The sequence below is a fragment of the Protomyctophum parallelum genome, assembly GCF_964188405.1.
Source record: "Protomyctophum parallelum genome assembly, chromosome: 4".
Lineage (NCBI taxonomy): Eukaryota > Metazoa > Chordata > Actinopteri > Myctophiformes > Myctophidae > Protomyctophum > Protomyctophum parallelum.
Genome location: NC_139700.1, coordinates 6,565,092 through 6,582,682, shown reverse-complemented (window position 1 = coordinate 6,582,682; position 17,591 = coordinate 6,565,092). Strand labels below are relative to the sequence as shown.

Sequence of the window (17,591 nt, the reverse complement as noted above, 5' to 3'; positions counted from 1 at the left end):
GAATGCACGCGCACACGCACACACATACATAGCCGCTCTAGCTGTAGTGTTGCATGCTAATGGTATCACCATCTAGCTCTATCCTCTTCCTGTCACACAGTGAGTTATGGACTTGTTTGTGATCTGCAAATGCCCCCCCCTCCCCCCCCCACGCACACACACACACACACACACACTAATACGTCTCCCCATCTGAAAGCCCAGGCGATTCTTTACAGTAGGGTCTAGCTCAGGTCGGTCCATAGCTCTAATGCGTTGCATTTACGCATTAGAGCTATGGATCAGAGCTACAGTATAGGGTCTAATGCCAAAGGGTCCTCTTCTCTCATGTCGTGCCTTTGTAGTTTCAGCAATATAGACACTGTGCAGTGGCAGCGATAGATGTAGGGACCGGGCCGATAGATGTATAGGGACCGGGCCCCGGACCACAGGAACCATGTAATGATGTGAGGGAATTATGGAAAGAGAGAGACAGATCCTGCTGTTCTGCTGTACCTCTGGGTACAGCAGAACTAGGACTGAGACAGTGATGGGTGCAGAGAGTAGCCTATTGGGGCGGCAGTGGCTCAGGGGTAGAGTGGCCGGTAGAACAGCCGGATGGGAACCACAAGGTTCCCAGTTCGATCCCGGGCTCCCCCAGAGTTGGTGTCGAAGTGTCCTTGAGCAAGATGCCTAACCCCTAATTGCTCCCGAGGTTGGTTCCTTGCATGGTTTCCACTGCCGTCGGTGACATGTACGAATGTGTGTGAATGTGATGCACGATCTATGTAAACTATCTATGTATAGCGCTTTGGATAAAAGCGCTATATAAATGCACCATTTACCATTTATAGCTGTGGACCTGTGGTATATTGTATGAGCATAATAATAACCCCATTTGCCATTCGCTTATTCTGTCGGACTCGGAGCATAATAGTCACCTGCAGGTTGCAGTGCACCGTTCCTTATAGAGCGTCGAAGTCCTGACGTCACTCGCTCATCCCCTGGTTCACGGAAGTAATGTCTCTATGGAGAATAACACAGGGTCATCTTAAAATCACCAAAAATAAACAAAGTGAAATTGTCGGGGAGGTGGCTCTGTGTCGTTTATGAAAGTTTTCTCAGTTTTGATTCTTCATTATCCATATGAGTGAAACGACCGGGATGAAATGTAAATTTTTCAAACACAGTTCTTATAATGGGGATTTCAATGCAAATAAAAAGTACATGAACCCGTGAACTTGTGCCCTCTACCGATATTGACCTCAGACGTGGGTGCTCTATAGCACCAAAGTAGAAGCGAAGGAGCGACATGGAGATATCGAGGCACAGTAGGCTATAGGTCAGTACACAGACAGAGAGAACGGCTGAGAGAAAGATCAGAGAGACAGAAGTGATGAGACAGTGACACTGGACAGAAAACAGATGGGTAGGCAGGCAAAGAGAGCAAGAGAGACACAATCAAATCAATATCTCTAAAAAATATTACTTCAAAAGGTCTAGCTTGTCCCGAGGTAAACCTTTGTGTCTTATAGCTCTTGGTGTAAGATCCCAGATCACAGTCCCAGAGAGCTGCTTGTGCCCGAAGCCGTTTGTTGGAGAAATCAATGTCTAATTGTGTGACTATTGTATCATAGTGACATTATGCGCTGATAGTTCAATCCACTACTCAGCGTGCTGCAGAGCATCATTCATAATTGATCGTTAGTAGATAAAAAGCTATTCCCCTTTGCTCTGCATTCATTATTCATGATCACACTGTACACATAATACAGTTTTTTGAAAAGTATCCCCTGGCTGGCTGTCCATGCTACACTGCATGTTATGGCCTCGTTCTGATACACAGCAGATTATGTAAAACCTAAGAACACGACGTACCCCAAAACAAACAAGCACACCAAAGCTGTTTCATTCCTGAAACACAGCTATTATGTTTTTAATCTGTTGCCAACAGCAACACAGCCAGGAGGAGTGCCCACCCGACCGTGCAAAGGATATCTCACTCTTTTGTCACCATCTAGTGGGAGCAACGTGTAATCACAACAGAAGCACTGTCATGAGAGAACATTGTGGCCAAGTCCTACAAAAACATGGACAGCCAAGCCGTTTTATTTTTTGTGTGATGATGTGGAGTACGCTATTTGAGTTCTGATGAGGCATGAGATAGAACATTACAACTACATGTACAGTAATGCTAGAACATAGCACAATGTACTGTCCAAAGACATTATGATTCTCACATTTACCTGTTTATTGTAAAGACTGTTGAATACAAAAAACAGAAAAAACATGGTCAACATGGTACAGTATGGAGGCTAAGAAAGGTAAGAAAGGAATAGGCCTGGGAACATAAAAAGGGAAAAAAAGTAAAATGTACTAAACAAACAAAGTGAAATTCTTATCAAAATACATACATAGATATTACAGTATAATTATGCAACCTAGTATTTGAAGGTCGTCTGCAAAGCACTGACGACAGCTGAAGACAAACAAGTCACTTTGTCTCCAACAGTAACAAAGCTCAGAAACATCAAATGGTACGTAATGTTTTTTAGTTTTTTTTTACCCAACCAAGTCAGCATGAAACCGTCTACTCTATTGTCAACTTCATGAATTCAATTCACAACATGTTTCATTACAGTCAGCCTCACTTCAGATTCTCAGACATTACTGTACAGTTCAGTTAGCCTGGAGGATGTGGGAAGTGTTTATACAATATGACACATTCAGGCCCATTTTCCACCAGGGTTGAACCATTTTGGTTATTTATTCTCGCCTAATATTGAACCAGTTCAGGGTGTTTCCACTGAAAATGAATCGGTTCAGAACGCTAACAGTTCGGAACTGGAACCCCCGAAAATGGCCGCCGCCGGTTCCATGAAAGCGCCAAGGTTCCAAGAATCTAGAATGGTTTAGTGGAAAAGGGGCCTCAGTGTTGGAAAGTAAACCAAGTACATTTACTCAAGTACAGCACATAAGTACAAATTTGAGGTACTTTTATTTTAATTGAGAATGTCCATTTCTCAATACGCTACATCTCAGGAGGAAAAATATGGTACTTTGTACTTTAGGTTAATAAAACAATAACATAACGTATTCAGAAATAACTGCTTTGCAGATCAGCCATTACGGAAAAGGTTGTAAAAATGTGTACATAGGACTTTTACTTGTAAAAGAGTATTTCTACATTGTGGTGTGGTACCTTTCCAGTTTTCCCACACTGACAAAGCCACATTAAAAAGGGTCTATTGGTTGCTGTTCCATTGTAGCAGTTACCTTGAAAGGCGTCATAAACAGGCCTCAAGTGCTCTCTGCACGGCCCTGAGCCCGTTTATGATGCCGGTTGTTGTGTTTGATCTTTTTGTCCGTCCCTTGTGCCATTTCACACCAGAAATGTAGTACTAATGGAGCACGAGCCATTAGCATAAGACACAATAACTTGGCCCATGTCACTAAAAAAACGCAATATGTTCTCATTACAATGTCTTTTGTAAACATTAAAATATATTATATTGATATTTCTTTTACAGCCTGCCATTTGTTTTTTTTTGGGGAAAAAGGGGCACTTTGAGGCAAAAGTGGCTTCTGTACATCATCTTTCAGCAGTCGGCCGTAGACAAATATGTCTATCTGATTGATGTACCGAGTGAGTCGTCTATCCTAAGATTAGTGCTACATGAGCTGAAACAACAGGGAAACAGTAGTACAGCATATAGTATTAAGAAATGTATAAAACACATGTATTTAATTATATAGTATGTCTGAGATATTTATGTGATAGTGTTTTAGTAATTACACAGAAGTGCCATTTAAAAGTGTTGGTTAGAATAGATAGTAGTTATACAAACTTCAGTCTTTTGAGACTGCTAACGTATGCCTGGTATATATTATACAACTTTACGCCAGAGCATAGTGTTTAAAGCTGAAATCTGGAATTTATTTTAATGATTAAAACACTGTGACCAATTTGTATTGTATATTAATATAATATCACTAGCACATATGCAGTGGTCTCCCTACTCTTTTGTTTATACCCTGGTGTCGGGTAGGCCACCTGCTTGGTGGACAAGTAGTGTTGTCTTTAAAAATCTATCTATCTTCAAAAGTTCAAATCCCAGGTGTTACGGTTTCACTTTTCCAAACTTATGGATCACAGCTTTACGAGGTGCGACTTCTGAATCTCACTGCTCTTTCTGACCTAAAGGGTGTGTCTAGCTAGGCTGCAATAAGGAAAATGCCAGCACTCATTGTATGTCCTTTTTGTATGAATTTATTTACCTCTGACGTTGATAACGAATGCGTTTCGGCCTGTGTGGCCTTCGTCAGCGTTATGTGTGTAGCTAGGCAACTACAAATCTCAGGGAGGGACTAATCATTTCAGGACTCCCTCCAACATCTCCAACTGATGAGTGTACCATGAAGGTCCCTAGTTTTGCTAGCCAATCAATCTGTAGCACACTGAAATAAGTGTGCTGGCGGCTGGCTCTGGCACGGCTCAAGTCTGCCTTGTTGAGGTACCAAAAACAAGCGCTTGTCTTCCCCAGCCATAGTAGGGAAAACAATACTGGTGCCTCAGAGCTCTTTGAGAGGGTCCCTAAATTATTGATAGTTATGAACCAAATGTACCCTTACAGGTCTGTGGTCAGAGTTATGGGGGTCCGTGGCCAAAAGCACACCAAACTGGGGGTCCTTGAAATTAAAAAAGGTTGACAACAACTGATATAGCCTATAGTCATCTTAAATGATGTGAATGGAGGCAGAGGAAGAGTTGTAGTCGTGATATTACTCTAGTCTAGTACAGTATCTGTGACAATAATCTCTGTATGTCCTCTGTTGTCCATTTTCCATAACCCATTGTAGAAACTAATTTAATCTCACGAAAATATGACATGTCATTATGTGGGCCATGCTTGGGCACCGAAATGTACTTTCCTGAAAGGGTGCCAGGAATTTTTTGCAGGTCACTATTTCTGGGCTATTTCTGCTCTGGACTGTAATTTCTATAATAGTTTGAGTATAGACAACATCTAACCCTCTTCAAATCGCATTAACTTCCTCCCCTTCCTCATTACCTTCCATCTTTAATCATCTCCTCCGGTCTTCTCACTCCTCTCGTCTCTCCAATGCTCAGCAGAGTCACTGCAAATCCCCCCCATTAACCCGGTGTCAGGTTCATTGCTCCCCCACCGTTTACCTGGCCTTAAAACACAACTGCATTATCTTCATCACTCTCATCACCATCATCGTCGTCGTCGTTGAAACCACATAATTTTGATAACTCATAATCATATACAGTAATATAAGAACCCCCCCTCCCCCCCCACACACACACACACACACAACCGAGTGGCTCTTCCTAGCAGGGATGTACATTACAGGCACGGATCTCCTTCCTGTCCTTGCAGACGGCCGTCTGAGCTCTTTTCTTCACCAACATGAAGCGCTCCTGGATCCCCCCGGCGCAGGCCTTGGTGCAGTCCGTCCAGCTGCTCCACGGCTGCATCCTGCAACCTGAGGGCGTACCAACAACTCCGCTGAGTCAGGCCTCACTCACACCTTTCCATCTAGCCCATTCTGACCTGAGATCAGATTCATACGAGGTTTCCACTGGACACACACTGGTCTGATGAACCCATTCTGACCTGAGATCAGATTCTAAAAATGTCAGTCGTTCTTCGATTTTTCAAAAAATAGCAGACCTACAAGCTCGTATCGCGCCACTCGGTGGCGCGATATGAGCTTGTAGATCTGCTATTTTTCAATAGCTAAAGCATAACATGATGCCAACACCAAAATGGGTGCCTGGTCAGAATGGGCTAGCACAGGGGTTCCCAACCTTTTTTGGACCAGGTACCCCTTTTGCGGTAGATATTTTTCCAGGTACCCCCTCATCCTCGCAACACAGATAACAATATATTTACAACCACAAGCAGTGTTTCCTGCAGGAAAAAGCTTTGGCATGGTGCTGGGCGCAGGCCGCAGGGGGGCCTTCTTGCGTCGAACATTTTGATTAATTAATTAATTTGATTCAATAATTAATGAATAAGATTAATAAATTAAGATTGATTTGTATTATTGCTCTTGTATTGCTATTGGAGACACTGGGGGGACACTGGGGAGGCACTGGGGAGACACTGGGGAGACACTCGGGAGGCAATCAGGGAGGCACTGGGGAGGCACTCGGGGGGGACACTGGGGAGGCACTCAGGGGGACACTGGGGAGGCACTGAGTGGACACTGGGGAGGCACTGGGAAGGCACTGAGGGGACACTGGGGAGGCACTGGGAAGGCACTGAGGGGACACTGGGGAGGCACTGGGAAGGCACTGGGGAGGCACTGGGGAGACACTGGGGAGCATGGGGAGGCACTCAGGGGGACACTGGGTAGGCACTGGGGAGGCACTCGGCTGGTCACTGGGAAGGCACTCAGGGGGACACTGGGGAGGCACTGGGAAGGCACTGGGGAGACACTGGGGAGACACTGGGGAGGCACTGGGGAGACACTGGGGAGACACTGGGGAGACACTGGGGAGCATGGGGAGGCACTCAGGGGGACACTGGGGAGCATGGGGAGGCACTCAGGGGGACACTGGGGAGGCACTGAGGGGACACTGGGGAGACACTGGGGAGGCACTGGGGAGACACTGGGGAGGCACTGGGGAGGCACTGGGGAGACACTGGGGAGACACTGGGGAGACACTGGGGAGGCACTCAGGGGGACACTGGGGAGGCACTGGGGGGACACTGGGGAGGCACTCAGGGGGACACTGGGGAGGCACTGGGGAAGCACTGAGGGGACACTGCAGGAGGCACTGGGGAGGCACTGGGGAGAAACTGCAGCCACTGGGGAGACATTGGGGAGCCACTGGGCAGACACTGGGGAGGCACTGGGCAGACACTGCAGGGAAGACACTGGGGTGGCACTTGGGGAGGCACTGGGGAGGTACTGGACATTTCATATCACACACACACACCATGATTCACAAGCCCCCTCAAAAAGGGGCCTTCTTGCGTCGAACATTTTGATTAATTAATTAATTTGATTCAATAATTAATGAATAAGATTAATAAATTAAGATTGATTTGTATTATTGCTCTTGTATTGCTATTGGAGACACTGGGGGGACACTGGGCAGGCACTGGGGAGGCACTGGGGAGACACTGGGGAGACACTCGGGAGGCAATCAGGGAGGCACTGGGGAGGCACTCGGGGGGGACACTGGGGAGGCACTCAGGGGGACACTGGGGAGGCACTGAGTGGACACTGGGGAGGCACTGGGAAGGCACTGAGGGGACACTGGGGAGGCACTGGGAAGGCACTGGGGAGGCACTGGGGAGACACTGGGGAGCATGGGGAGGCACTCAGGGGGACACTGGGTAGGCACTGGGGAGGCACTCGGCTGGTCACTGGGAAGGCACTCAGGGGGACACTGGGGAGGCACTGGGAAGGCACTGGGGAGACACTGGGGAGACACTGGGGAGGCACTGGGGAGACACTGGGGAGACACTGGGGAGCATGGGGAGGCACTCAGGGGGACACTGGGGAGCATGGGGAGGCACTCAGGGGGACACTGGGGAGGCACTGAGGGGACACTGGGGAGACACTGGGGAGGCACTGGGGAGACACTGGGGAGGCACTGGGGAGGCACTGGGGAGACACTGGGGAGACACTGGGGAGACACTGGGGAGGCACTCAGGGGGACACTGGGGAGGCACTGGGGGGACACTGGGGAGGCACTCAGGGGGACACTGGGGAGGCACTGGGGAAGCACTGAGGGGACACTGCAGGAGGCACTGGGGAGAAACTGCAGCCACTGGGGAGACATTGGGGAGCCACTGGGCAGACACTGGGGAGGCACTGGGCAGACACTGCAGGGAAGACACTGGGTTGGCACTTGGGGAGGCACTGGGGAGGTACTGGACATTTCATATCACACACACACACCATGATTCACAAGCCCCCCTTTTTTTTTTTGAGGGGGCTTGGGTACCCCCTGGCTATGCGTCGCGTACCCCTAGGGGTCCGCGGACCCCACGTTGGGAACCGCTGGGCTAGCATACAACATTGATGCATGCTATGATGTAGGCAAAATGTAAGTGTCATGGCCGCCCCAATGCATTTCCAATGGAAGTCACATGGTTTGATACAACATTTTGGACTACACGCTGTTGCATGGCTTTCGGCTGTGTTTCGACTGCCCCCCCTCCCCCTCATACAACACAAATGTTGTGTCAATCCGACTGCCCCCCTCCCCCTCATACAACACAAATGTTGTGTCAATCCATGTGACGCCCATTGGAAATACATTGGGGCAAGATGTATCACACCCTTTGTATACAACAAGCATACATCAGTCTGTTGCGAAGGTGTGAGTGAGGCCTTAGTAGCAGTGGTCGAAAGTAACTAACTACATTTACTCAAGTACAATTTTGGGGTATTTGTAATTTATATTATACTTGTAGATTGGCTATTTTTATACATTTGAAAACTTGCAAAATGGGACCTTCTGCATAATGGATACTTTCTACTTTTCGTACTTTAAGTACATTTTGATACCAATACTTCTGTACATTTACTCAAGTAAATTTTGAAATCCTGACTTTTAATTGTAGTATTTCCAGTATTGATACTTTTACTTAAATAAAGAATGTGGGTACTTTTTCAAAAAGTTTTGGGACACAAAATTGAATGACAGCAACGTACGGTATCACTACAAACAACGTATTAGATTTATTTTCGTCAATCAATCTCTATCAAAGTCTAGAGTGGCCGCTACAAAGTTATGCATCATCACGAAGACAGGAGATCAATATAAAAAAGCAATCAAATCGCTAGTAAAAAAACAATATTGTTATAACATTATTCATCAGCAAAACACTGACCTGGCTGCGCCTCCACAGCAGCATCTCTCCCCTGCTGTTTGCCCCTTCTTCTCCTTTTCCCACCTCCTCCTCCTCCTCCTCCTCCTCCCCCTCTCTCCTCTTTGGTTTTAGTGCGGCACTTCCTGAGTTTGCACTTCTTCCTCTGGACGCCCTCGGGACAGGGGCCGCCCCCAAACTGGGGCTCCAGTTTCACCATGCGGCTCCGGATGGCGTGGCCCTTTCCACACGACTTGTTGCACTCAGACCACTCGGACCACTCGGACACCATGCAGTCGACGGCTGTCCGGGAGGCAAAAGAAAGTAAAAAGGCCTGATTTATGTTTTGTTTTTTGCACACTGGTGAGTGGTGACATGCATCCGAAAAGAGGTTATCTGTTTTCTTTTAACAGTGCAAAACTGTTGCACATTATAATTAAGCACATCGAGTGCCGCCTGGTGGACAAAAGTGGTGGTGCTTGGTTTGCCAGGTGATTTTAGGCTATTCCACTATGACGCATCTTCCATCAATGCTACAGAGCTAAAATGACATCCACCCTTGCTCTAGAAAACACCAATGTTCCCATCGCGCTCACCGGATAACCAGAAAAGACCTCCGAACATCGCCGATCTGTTCAACACTACGGACAGCGCATTAGTTTCTGAGAAAAAAAGCGTGCAAAGGCGCGGCCAAGAACAGAAGCTAACGGCTATTGAGAAAAAAGCAGTGCGGGCGGGGCCCTGGCAACAGTGCATAGCAACCGGAGCGGTTCCAAAAATGAATCACAGCGAGGCAATGTTATAGCGATATCAAACGCCTTAAGACGAGCCTGCTCGTCATCTGTACCCAGCGTCATTCATTTATAGGACAGGTAACATCCTTTGTCCATTCTATTGTTTCATTGATCCGTACGTGATTTGGAAAATATTAATAAGGAAAACAAAATAATAATAACTTAAGCATATAAGTAGTAGCCATGGAGGACGACAAGAGAGAGGTCTTAAACAGGTCAGTAGTCAACCCCTGTCTTTTACCGAGTACGAGAGCTCATTTGGAGTCACTTACGACACTCGGGCAGCATGCATTTCTCGGTCTGCTCCAGCTCCTCCGTGCAGTCCGACGACTCCGACTTCAGCATCCTCTGCCGCGTGCGCATGCCCACGCCGCACGTCACGCTGCACTCGCTCCAGTCAGACCACGGCGAGAGCATGCACGGAATGGCATCTGCAACACCAGCGCATGACATGTATTGTATGCATGAAAACCCATTCAGGACGGGAATGTTTTAAGCATTATGTTATACTTTGGCTATTGAGAAATAGCAAATCTATAAGCTCATAGCGTGGCACTGAGTGCCGTGCCAAGAGCTTATAGATCTGCTGTTTTTTGAAAAATCGTGAAAATGTGGTGGTTATCTTTGAATATATTTCCGAGCGAACGTTTTTAACTCAAATCTTTGCTTCTGGGGGGTCCCTGGAACAACATATTTTCAGATGGGTGTCGGCGGCTGATTACATATATTTCTGGGGGTCCTTGACATGAAAATGTTTGAGAACGACTGTCATAGAAACATGAGTTTTTCAGGAAACTGTGAGGATTTAGAAGGCATTTGTAGAATCGTCCTCAGGTCTAAAAAGGCTTTGCCTGTATGACATTCCCAAAATAGGGAGTGTACACAAAGTACACACTAATGTTTCTAGTACTGTCACGGGGGCGGCGGTGGCTCAGGGGTAGAGTGGCTGGATGGTAACCGCAAGGTTGCCAGTTCGAACCCAGGCTCCCCCAGAGTTAGTGTCGAAGTGTCCTTGAGCAAGACACTGAATCCCTAATTGCTCCCGATGTGCAGGTTGGCGCCTTGCATGGTTTCCTCCGGCATCGGTGTATGAATGTGTGTGAATGTGTGAATGTAATGCACAATCTATGTAAAGCGCCTTGAATAAAGGTGCTATATAAATGCACCATTTACTATATATATGCACCATGCATTACTCCTTGAACGGTCACATCAGGGTTAGTTTAATAAGTTGGTTCCCTGGCAATGGCGTAGTAGTGAGTTATATCCAATTAATGTCTACTCACGACAGTCCGGCATCATGCATTTCTCCACTTCAGTCACCTCAGCTTTACACATGGATCCGTCTAAAGGAGGCATCTTCACCATGCGCTCACGCCTTCGCATGCCCAGGTCACAGGTGACACTGCAGGGGTCCCACTCGCCCCACTCTGTCACCACACAGGTACTGGGTGCTGTTGGAAGGGCGCACACACGCACACACAAGAGGAAGGTCCTAGTCAACTCGACATATTGAGCAACAGAGGGAGAAGGAGAGTGAGAGGAGGAGAGAGGGAGGTTGTGTTACCAGAACTCATTCGTCGAGAGAGAGAGAGAGAGAGAGAGAGAGAGAGAGAGAGAGAGAGAGAGAGAGAGAGAGAGAGAGAGAGAGAGAGAGAGAGAGAGAGAGAGAGAGAGAGAGAGAGAGAGAGAGAGAGAGAGAGAGAGAGAGAGAGAATAGATAGATGCAGTGGTTTCACAGCAGTGGTTATAATAATAATATCACCCTGACAAGCACGTGGAATTGTAGGAGTTGAGGCAATACATTGAGTTTGACTCTGTTCCACAGATAGACATTGAGAAAATTGTTTTCAACTTTCTTATATTATTTGAAACTTTGGCCAATGTTTGACCATTGTTTTGATTACTTTTGATGCAATGATGGACTTATTTATTTTCTTTCAGTTATTAAAATGGTCTTAAAAGTCCTTCAATGATCACTTCACTGTCACACCCCACCCCCTAACTTTGAGAACCAGTGGTTTACAGCATACAGTGTGTGTGTGTGTGTGTGTGTGTGTGTGTGTGTGCGTGTGTGCATGTGCGCGCGTGCAAAGAAGCATGCACACATCTGCGCCGACACTCACACAACAATGACACCCCAGTGTGTCCCCAGTAACTCACAGCATTCGTCGTTGACCACACACTTCTCCGTCTCCTCTGTGTGGAGCTGGCAGAGGGAGCCGTCCTCCGGGTACTGCTTGATGTAGCGCTCTCTGGACCTCATGCCCATCCCACAGGACACGCTGCACGCAGACCAGCTGATCCACTCGGACATCATGCAGGTGGATGGCTCTGCCCGCACCGACCCACCGGGGGGACAAAAGAACATTGGACATTTGAACTAAAGAAAATCCATAATCCATTTCGACTTGTTGTTGACATTCTCCACTCAAAGCCGTGACCGAAAAAAAGACAACAAAAAAAACCCACAAACGGTGAATCCAAATTTCACTTGGATTTTTATTCAACATCAGTGGGTCAAACCCCCCAACCCCCCTCCCTACCACTCTCTCTCTCTAGACTGAAATCTCCAATGCTTACGAATGGTGGCATACTAAAGCAGAACTAAGTGAATAATTAATAGGAGTTTAATACAGTTAACACTGCCCCAAATTAATATTAATTTACCATTATATTCTCATGATGATCAATCTCCCAGTGCAAGCTATGAGAGCACTTAATGAAAGCAAAGTCTGTCTCCGTTGTGCATCTTCTCCCCCCACTTGCCCCCCTTTTTTATTGTCTCCACCAGGCCGAAGGCATGGGGAGAGAGTATGTTTTGCACTCCGTCCGTCCGTGTGTGTGTGTGTGTGTGTGCTTGTGTCCGTCCGTCCGTCCGTCTGACCGTCCGTCCGTCTGTTACCAGCTAATCTCCGGCACCGTTAACCTGGTCGATGCCAAATTTTGCACACACACTCCCTGGATGCCAACGATGAACCTCTGCCCCAAATTTTCCAGAACGGCCTGTTATAGCGCCACCAGGAGGCAGACTTTTGAAAAACACATTTTTGGATATTACTCCTCCAGATTCTGTCCAAAAATCCTGCAAATCACACCATTACACACCATCTCTATAGTCATGTGTTCAAGACGGATCTGTCCGATATTTCAGATTCCATCCTAATTGGCTAACATTGGCTTTCAAATTTGTAACAAAAAGCCTCAAATCATGAACAGAGCATTTACGTGAAATCTTTCACAGACTTTCCTACTAGGCTGAGGAATATATCCCACCCTTTTCACATTGGCCTGTTATAGCGCCACCAACAGGTGGAATTTAGCAAAACACATTTTTGAAACAAAATGCCTCAAATCATCCAATTGCCATCCAAGGCGTAAGAAGAAATGTCACCCTTTTCACATTGGCCTATTATAGCGCCACCAGGAGGCCACAACCTGACCTGCCCTGGTGGAGACCTGTGCCCCGAGGGGCACTTCTTCTAGTTCTTTTTTTAAAAACGTGTACGTATGTTTCTGTGTCAGAACATAGCGTCCGTTGTTTGCTTTCGTTTCCGACATTCTTTTGTTGGGTCAATCACTGTGTTTTGTTAGGGCTTTCCTGTAGCTCCAGACAGTTAGCTCATAACATTAGCTGTTGTCAGTCACAGTGGCTCCTCGCTGCGGCGTTGCAGTGTGGGAGCAGACTTCCACGTTACGTCGTGTCAGCGCTTAGGAGGCAGTCAATCATGATTCATGACTAGGCCGCTATTACGTGATTGGCTGGTGGCGTTTCAGAGTATGGGGTCAGAATCCCATTGGCTTAGGCGGCGATTCAGAGTATGGGGTCAGACTCCCATTGGCTTAGGGATAGCCAATCATGACTAGGTCATTGTTAAAAAAATGGGCTGTTGTATGCCAGGTTTTCACCTGGCAAAAAGAAATACAGTAAAATGATGCATGTTGCGACAATAATAAGAGTGTATGGATGTGTGTGTGTGTGTGTGTGTGTGTGTGTGTGTGTGTCTGAGAGTGTCCTTGAGCAAGAATAAATAGTAAAGAAGAGTCAACATGGACCCAGCCAGGTCCCAATTAGCCTGGGGTCCACCTATGCTTTCTATGGCATAGGCAGCTCCCGGCAGGATCCGCCGGGAGAATCTAGACGCAGCTGTGCGACATGAGACTACCGTAATTAGTTGGAGCGACAGAGAGACAGAGTGCATGTGTGTACGTGTGTGCGTCAATTTAACAAAGGTGCAGACGATCAGAAATCAGCAGAGAGTGATCGACCCAGACTTTTTTATTTTCTCTCCCTGGAAATAAAAACGTCTGGGTTTCCGAGGCTACGTAGGTCCCACTGGGATGCTTACCCTCCTCTGCACCTCCGCTGCAGCCGGGGCCCATGCATGGCTGGAAGTCCTGCGTGTGGGGGCAGGGCACGGTGAGGTCCAGCTGGGCTTTCAGCATCCTCTGCCGCATCCTCCGGCCTTTATCGCACGTCGCGCTGCTGCACGCAGACCAGGGAGACCAGCTGGAGTAGATGCACGTCTCTGGTGTGTCATCTGGGGGGGGGGGGGGGGGGGATTGTTTAACCCATTCTGACCTGAGATCAGATTCATACGAGGTTTCCGCCGGACGCACACTGGTCTGATGAACCCATTCTGACCTGAGATCAGATTCTAAAAATGTCAGTCGCTCTTCGATTTTTCAAAAATAGCAGACCTACAAGCTCGTATCGCGCCACTCGGTGGCGCGATATGAGCTTGTAGATCTGCTATTTTTAAATAGCTAAAGCATAACATGATGCTGACACCAAAATGGGTGCCCGTTCAGAATGGATTAATTCTCTTCAATTAAACGAAGACAAAACTGAAGTATGTTTTTGGAGCCATGGAAGACTGAAAAACTGTTAAAACGTTGGTCATCACAGAGAACTGAAAATAAATGTTTGATGAATGAATACATGAACAAGAGCAAATGTATATATTACCGGACTTACCGGTGTACACACACACATGCACGCACGCACGTGTGTGTGTCGGTAAGTCCGGTATTATGTAACTGAAGGTGAAGGTTTTATAGGATTCCTCATTTGTTGAACTTGAAATAGTCCCAACATACATTGTATTATATTACATGACCAAAATAAAAACACACAAAAAAAAATACATGCCAAGCCAAATACCTAACCTTAGCCACATTAACACCAAGACAACCTACTATAACCACCATAACATAGCATTAAAACCGAGAAAGCATCCGTGCCAATTTAGCGTTGGCTATATAGCAGATCTACAAGTTCACTGAGAGCTTGTACATCTGCTATTTTGGATTTGCTTAAAATAAATCTTAAAATAGATTTAGAAGGCATTTGTAGTATCGGCCTCAGGTCTAAATGGCACAGATGTCCAAAGATAATTTAGAAAAAAGTACATTCGTCATGTTCAGTAGACTACTGTAGCAGACTAGCGGTGTCTTTATAAGTCTCTCTAAAATAATCGATCAGACGACTGCAGTTGATTCAGAGCGCTGCTGCCGGAGCTGTGGATCTTTACACTGGCTCCCTGGATCGACTTCAAAATACTACTGTTGGTCTATAAAGCTTTCTATGGTTTAGGGCCAAAATACATCTCTGATCTCGTTAATCTGGTAAAGGTCTGCTTTCTGTCCCTATAGAATCAAAACTAAGCGTGTTCAGTTTGTATGCACCATCACATATCGTGAACAAACTCCCAGAAATTTGCATGTATGCATTTTATACTTTTTTCATATTGGTTATGTGTCCTGTATAGACACTGTATTAAGGAGATAATGCATTTCACTTCTTTTTTCCTTCTTTCTTTTTACTGAATTCAAATAATGTGGTATAAATGTAGTTATAGTAGTAGTTGTAGTGTAATCTATTGAGAAAGTAGGAAGACAGAGACAGTGACAGGGAGAGGTGGAGGGAGGAGAGCTGAAGTGACGTGACCAAGGTCCAAAACTGTTCATCAGCGAAGAGGACATTTTTATGAGACGAGGGACCAAGGGAAAGAATTCTGTAATAAAACCCTGGCAATTCCTTGCACCACAGCCCAGGCTTCTTAATAATAGTAGACACAAACCACAGAGGTACAAAGAAAGACTGCTCCATCACAATTAACTGAATTAAGGCCACGGACTCAATCTCTGCAACCAATAATTACATGTCAATCAATGGTGTACTATTATAGTGCCCCGAAGAAAGACCCAGACTCCATTAGTGTTGAGGTCTGGGATAAGAGACCCTCCGCTTTAAATACCTATGATGTAATTATGGATGCTTACAGCATTATACAGAATACGGTAACAAACAGTAAAGTATAAACACACACACACACGCACGCACGTAATTGCAGGATGTGGTTGGTTAGTCAGACAAACATCTTATACAATAATCTAGTGTGTGTGTGTGTGTGTGTGTGTGTGTGTGTGTGTGTGTGTGTATTGTACCATCCTCCTTCTGCTCCTGTCCAATGTCGGCTACAATGTCGTCCACTGTGTCTGGCACCACATTACACTGCTCTCCCTGGGAACGAGCGAGCATGCACGCACGCACACGCACACACAACGGCACACACACACACACAAACACACATTTTATTAGGCACGCCTGTCCAACTGCATGTTAATACTTTCCACCCATTCACGAATTACACGAGTTAATTGATTGGAGAACAGCTTCCCTCCCAATAACGAGTTACACAAGTTAAGTTTTTCATTGTTTAATTTGCGTTTTTTTTTTTTTTTTTTTTTTTAATGTTCTGTTTATTCTTTTTTTTTTTTTTACAAATAGAAGTAAATTCAGAAATAAAAACAGAGTGACAAATATAAAAAGAAACTAAAACACACACAATAACAAAACACAAACTCCAAATCAAGACAACCAAAGAACATTCAAAGCACAACAAAACAATAAAAACAATATATAAAAAATAAAATAAAAACTCCAATATAGTCAATATACATAGATCATGGTCACAAACATCATCCAAACAAGACAGGTTGGTAAGTCAGGCGACAGTTAATCAGGTTCAATCGGGGGCACAAGTGTAAGGCGGTCAACATGAGACAGAAAAGGCTGCCATGTTTTACTGAATTTGGAGATTGAGCCACGCAATGTATATTTAATTTTTTCCAATTTAAAAAAATGCAGTATGTCAGATATCCAACGGGAATGTGAAGGGGGGTATGTTTTTTTTCCAATACATGAGAATAAGACGTCTTGCCAGAAGCGTCACAAAAGCGACAAGGTCAGATTGACATTTAGGCAGGGGGATAGTATCAGGAAGGACGCCAAATAGGGAAATAATAGGGGATGGCTCTATGGGAAACTGTAACACATCTGAAATAGTATCAAATATAGCTGACCAAAAAGACTGTAAGGCTGGACAGGTCCAAAACATATGAAGAAGATTATTAATTCGCGTTTTTAATACGTTTTAAGACATACAGGGTTTCCATCGCTTATTTTCCAATGCCAGAGCGGTTGCGCAAAGACCAACCCGGCAGCACTGTTTAATGCAATTTATTTGTGTGTAGTACGTAGTATTTTTGTAAGTTTTTAAGTTGTAAATGTCAACAGTATGTACTGTATATCCATAACATAAGCAAGCTAGCAGAATATACACTAGTTCTGTCTTTCAATCATGTTATTATTATTATTTTACCTGATTATCTTCTTAATTAAATACACTATAGTTTAAGCTCGTCACATGAAACTCTATACCGTCATATGCATACATCTGTTGCGCGAATGATCAAAACATTAGAAAGTAGCCAGCGTATCTGTGTATCAGATTGTGAAAAAATAAATAATAATAATAATAAAGAAATTATTGAAAGACAGAACTAGTGTATTGTCTGCTAGCGTGCTGCTATACTGTTGACTTTTACAACTTTGTCTTAAAACGAAAAGTATAACAAACACAAATATATTGCATTAAACAGTGCTGCCGGGCGG

The 17,591-nt window shown here is 45.5% G+C and overlaps 1 protein-coding gene and 1 long non-coding RNA gene across 2 annotated transcripts in view; one reads left to right on the top strand and one right to left on the bottom strand.

The window, feature by feature from the left end:
* Window positions 1-3,337: 3,337 nt before the first annotated feature.
* LOC310857931 lies at window positions 3,338-5,285 on the top strand. The gene is made up of 2 exons (XR_014569188.1): window positions 3,338-4,198; window positions 4,324-5,285. It is a non-coding gene; the product is annotated as an uncharacterized lncRNA (long non-coding RNA).
* The window catches only part of spon1b (spondin 1b), a 105,000-nt gene continuing 92,555 nt past the window's right edge, over window positions 5,147-17,591 (bottom strand). Inside the window, exons 10-16 of the mRNA XM_083763933.1 lie at window positions 16,082-16,157; window positions 13,981-14,172; window positions 11,795-11,965; window positions 10,918-11,085; window positions 9,904-10,062; window positions 8,862-9,140; window positions 5,147-5,490 (exon numbers count right to left, since the gene is read on the bottom strand). Coding sequence (XP_083620059.1) covers window positions 5,336-5,490; window positions 8,862-9,140; window positions 9,904-10,062; window positions 10,918-11,085; window positions 11,795-11,965; window positions 13,981-14,172; window positions 16,082-16,157 — 1,200 coding nt within the window. The 3' untranslated portion in view covers window positions 5,147-5,335. The remainder of the gene's footprint in view (window positions 5,491-8,861; window positions 9,141-9,903; window positions 10,063-10,917; window positions 11,086-11,794; window positions 11,966-13,980; window positions 14,173-16,081; window positions 16,158-17,591) is intronic.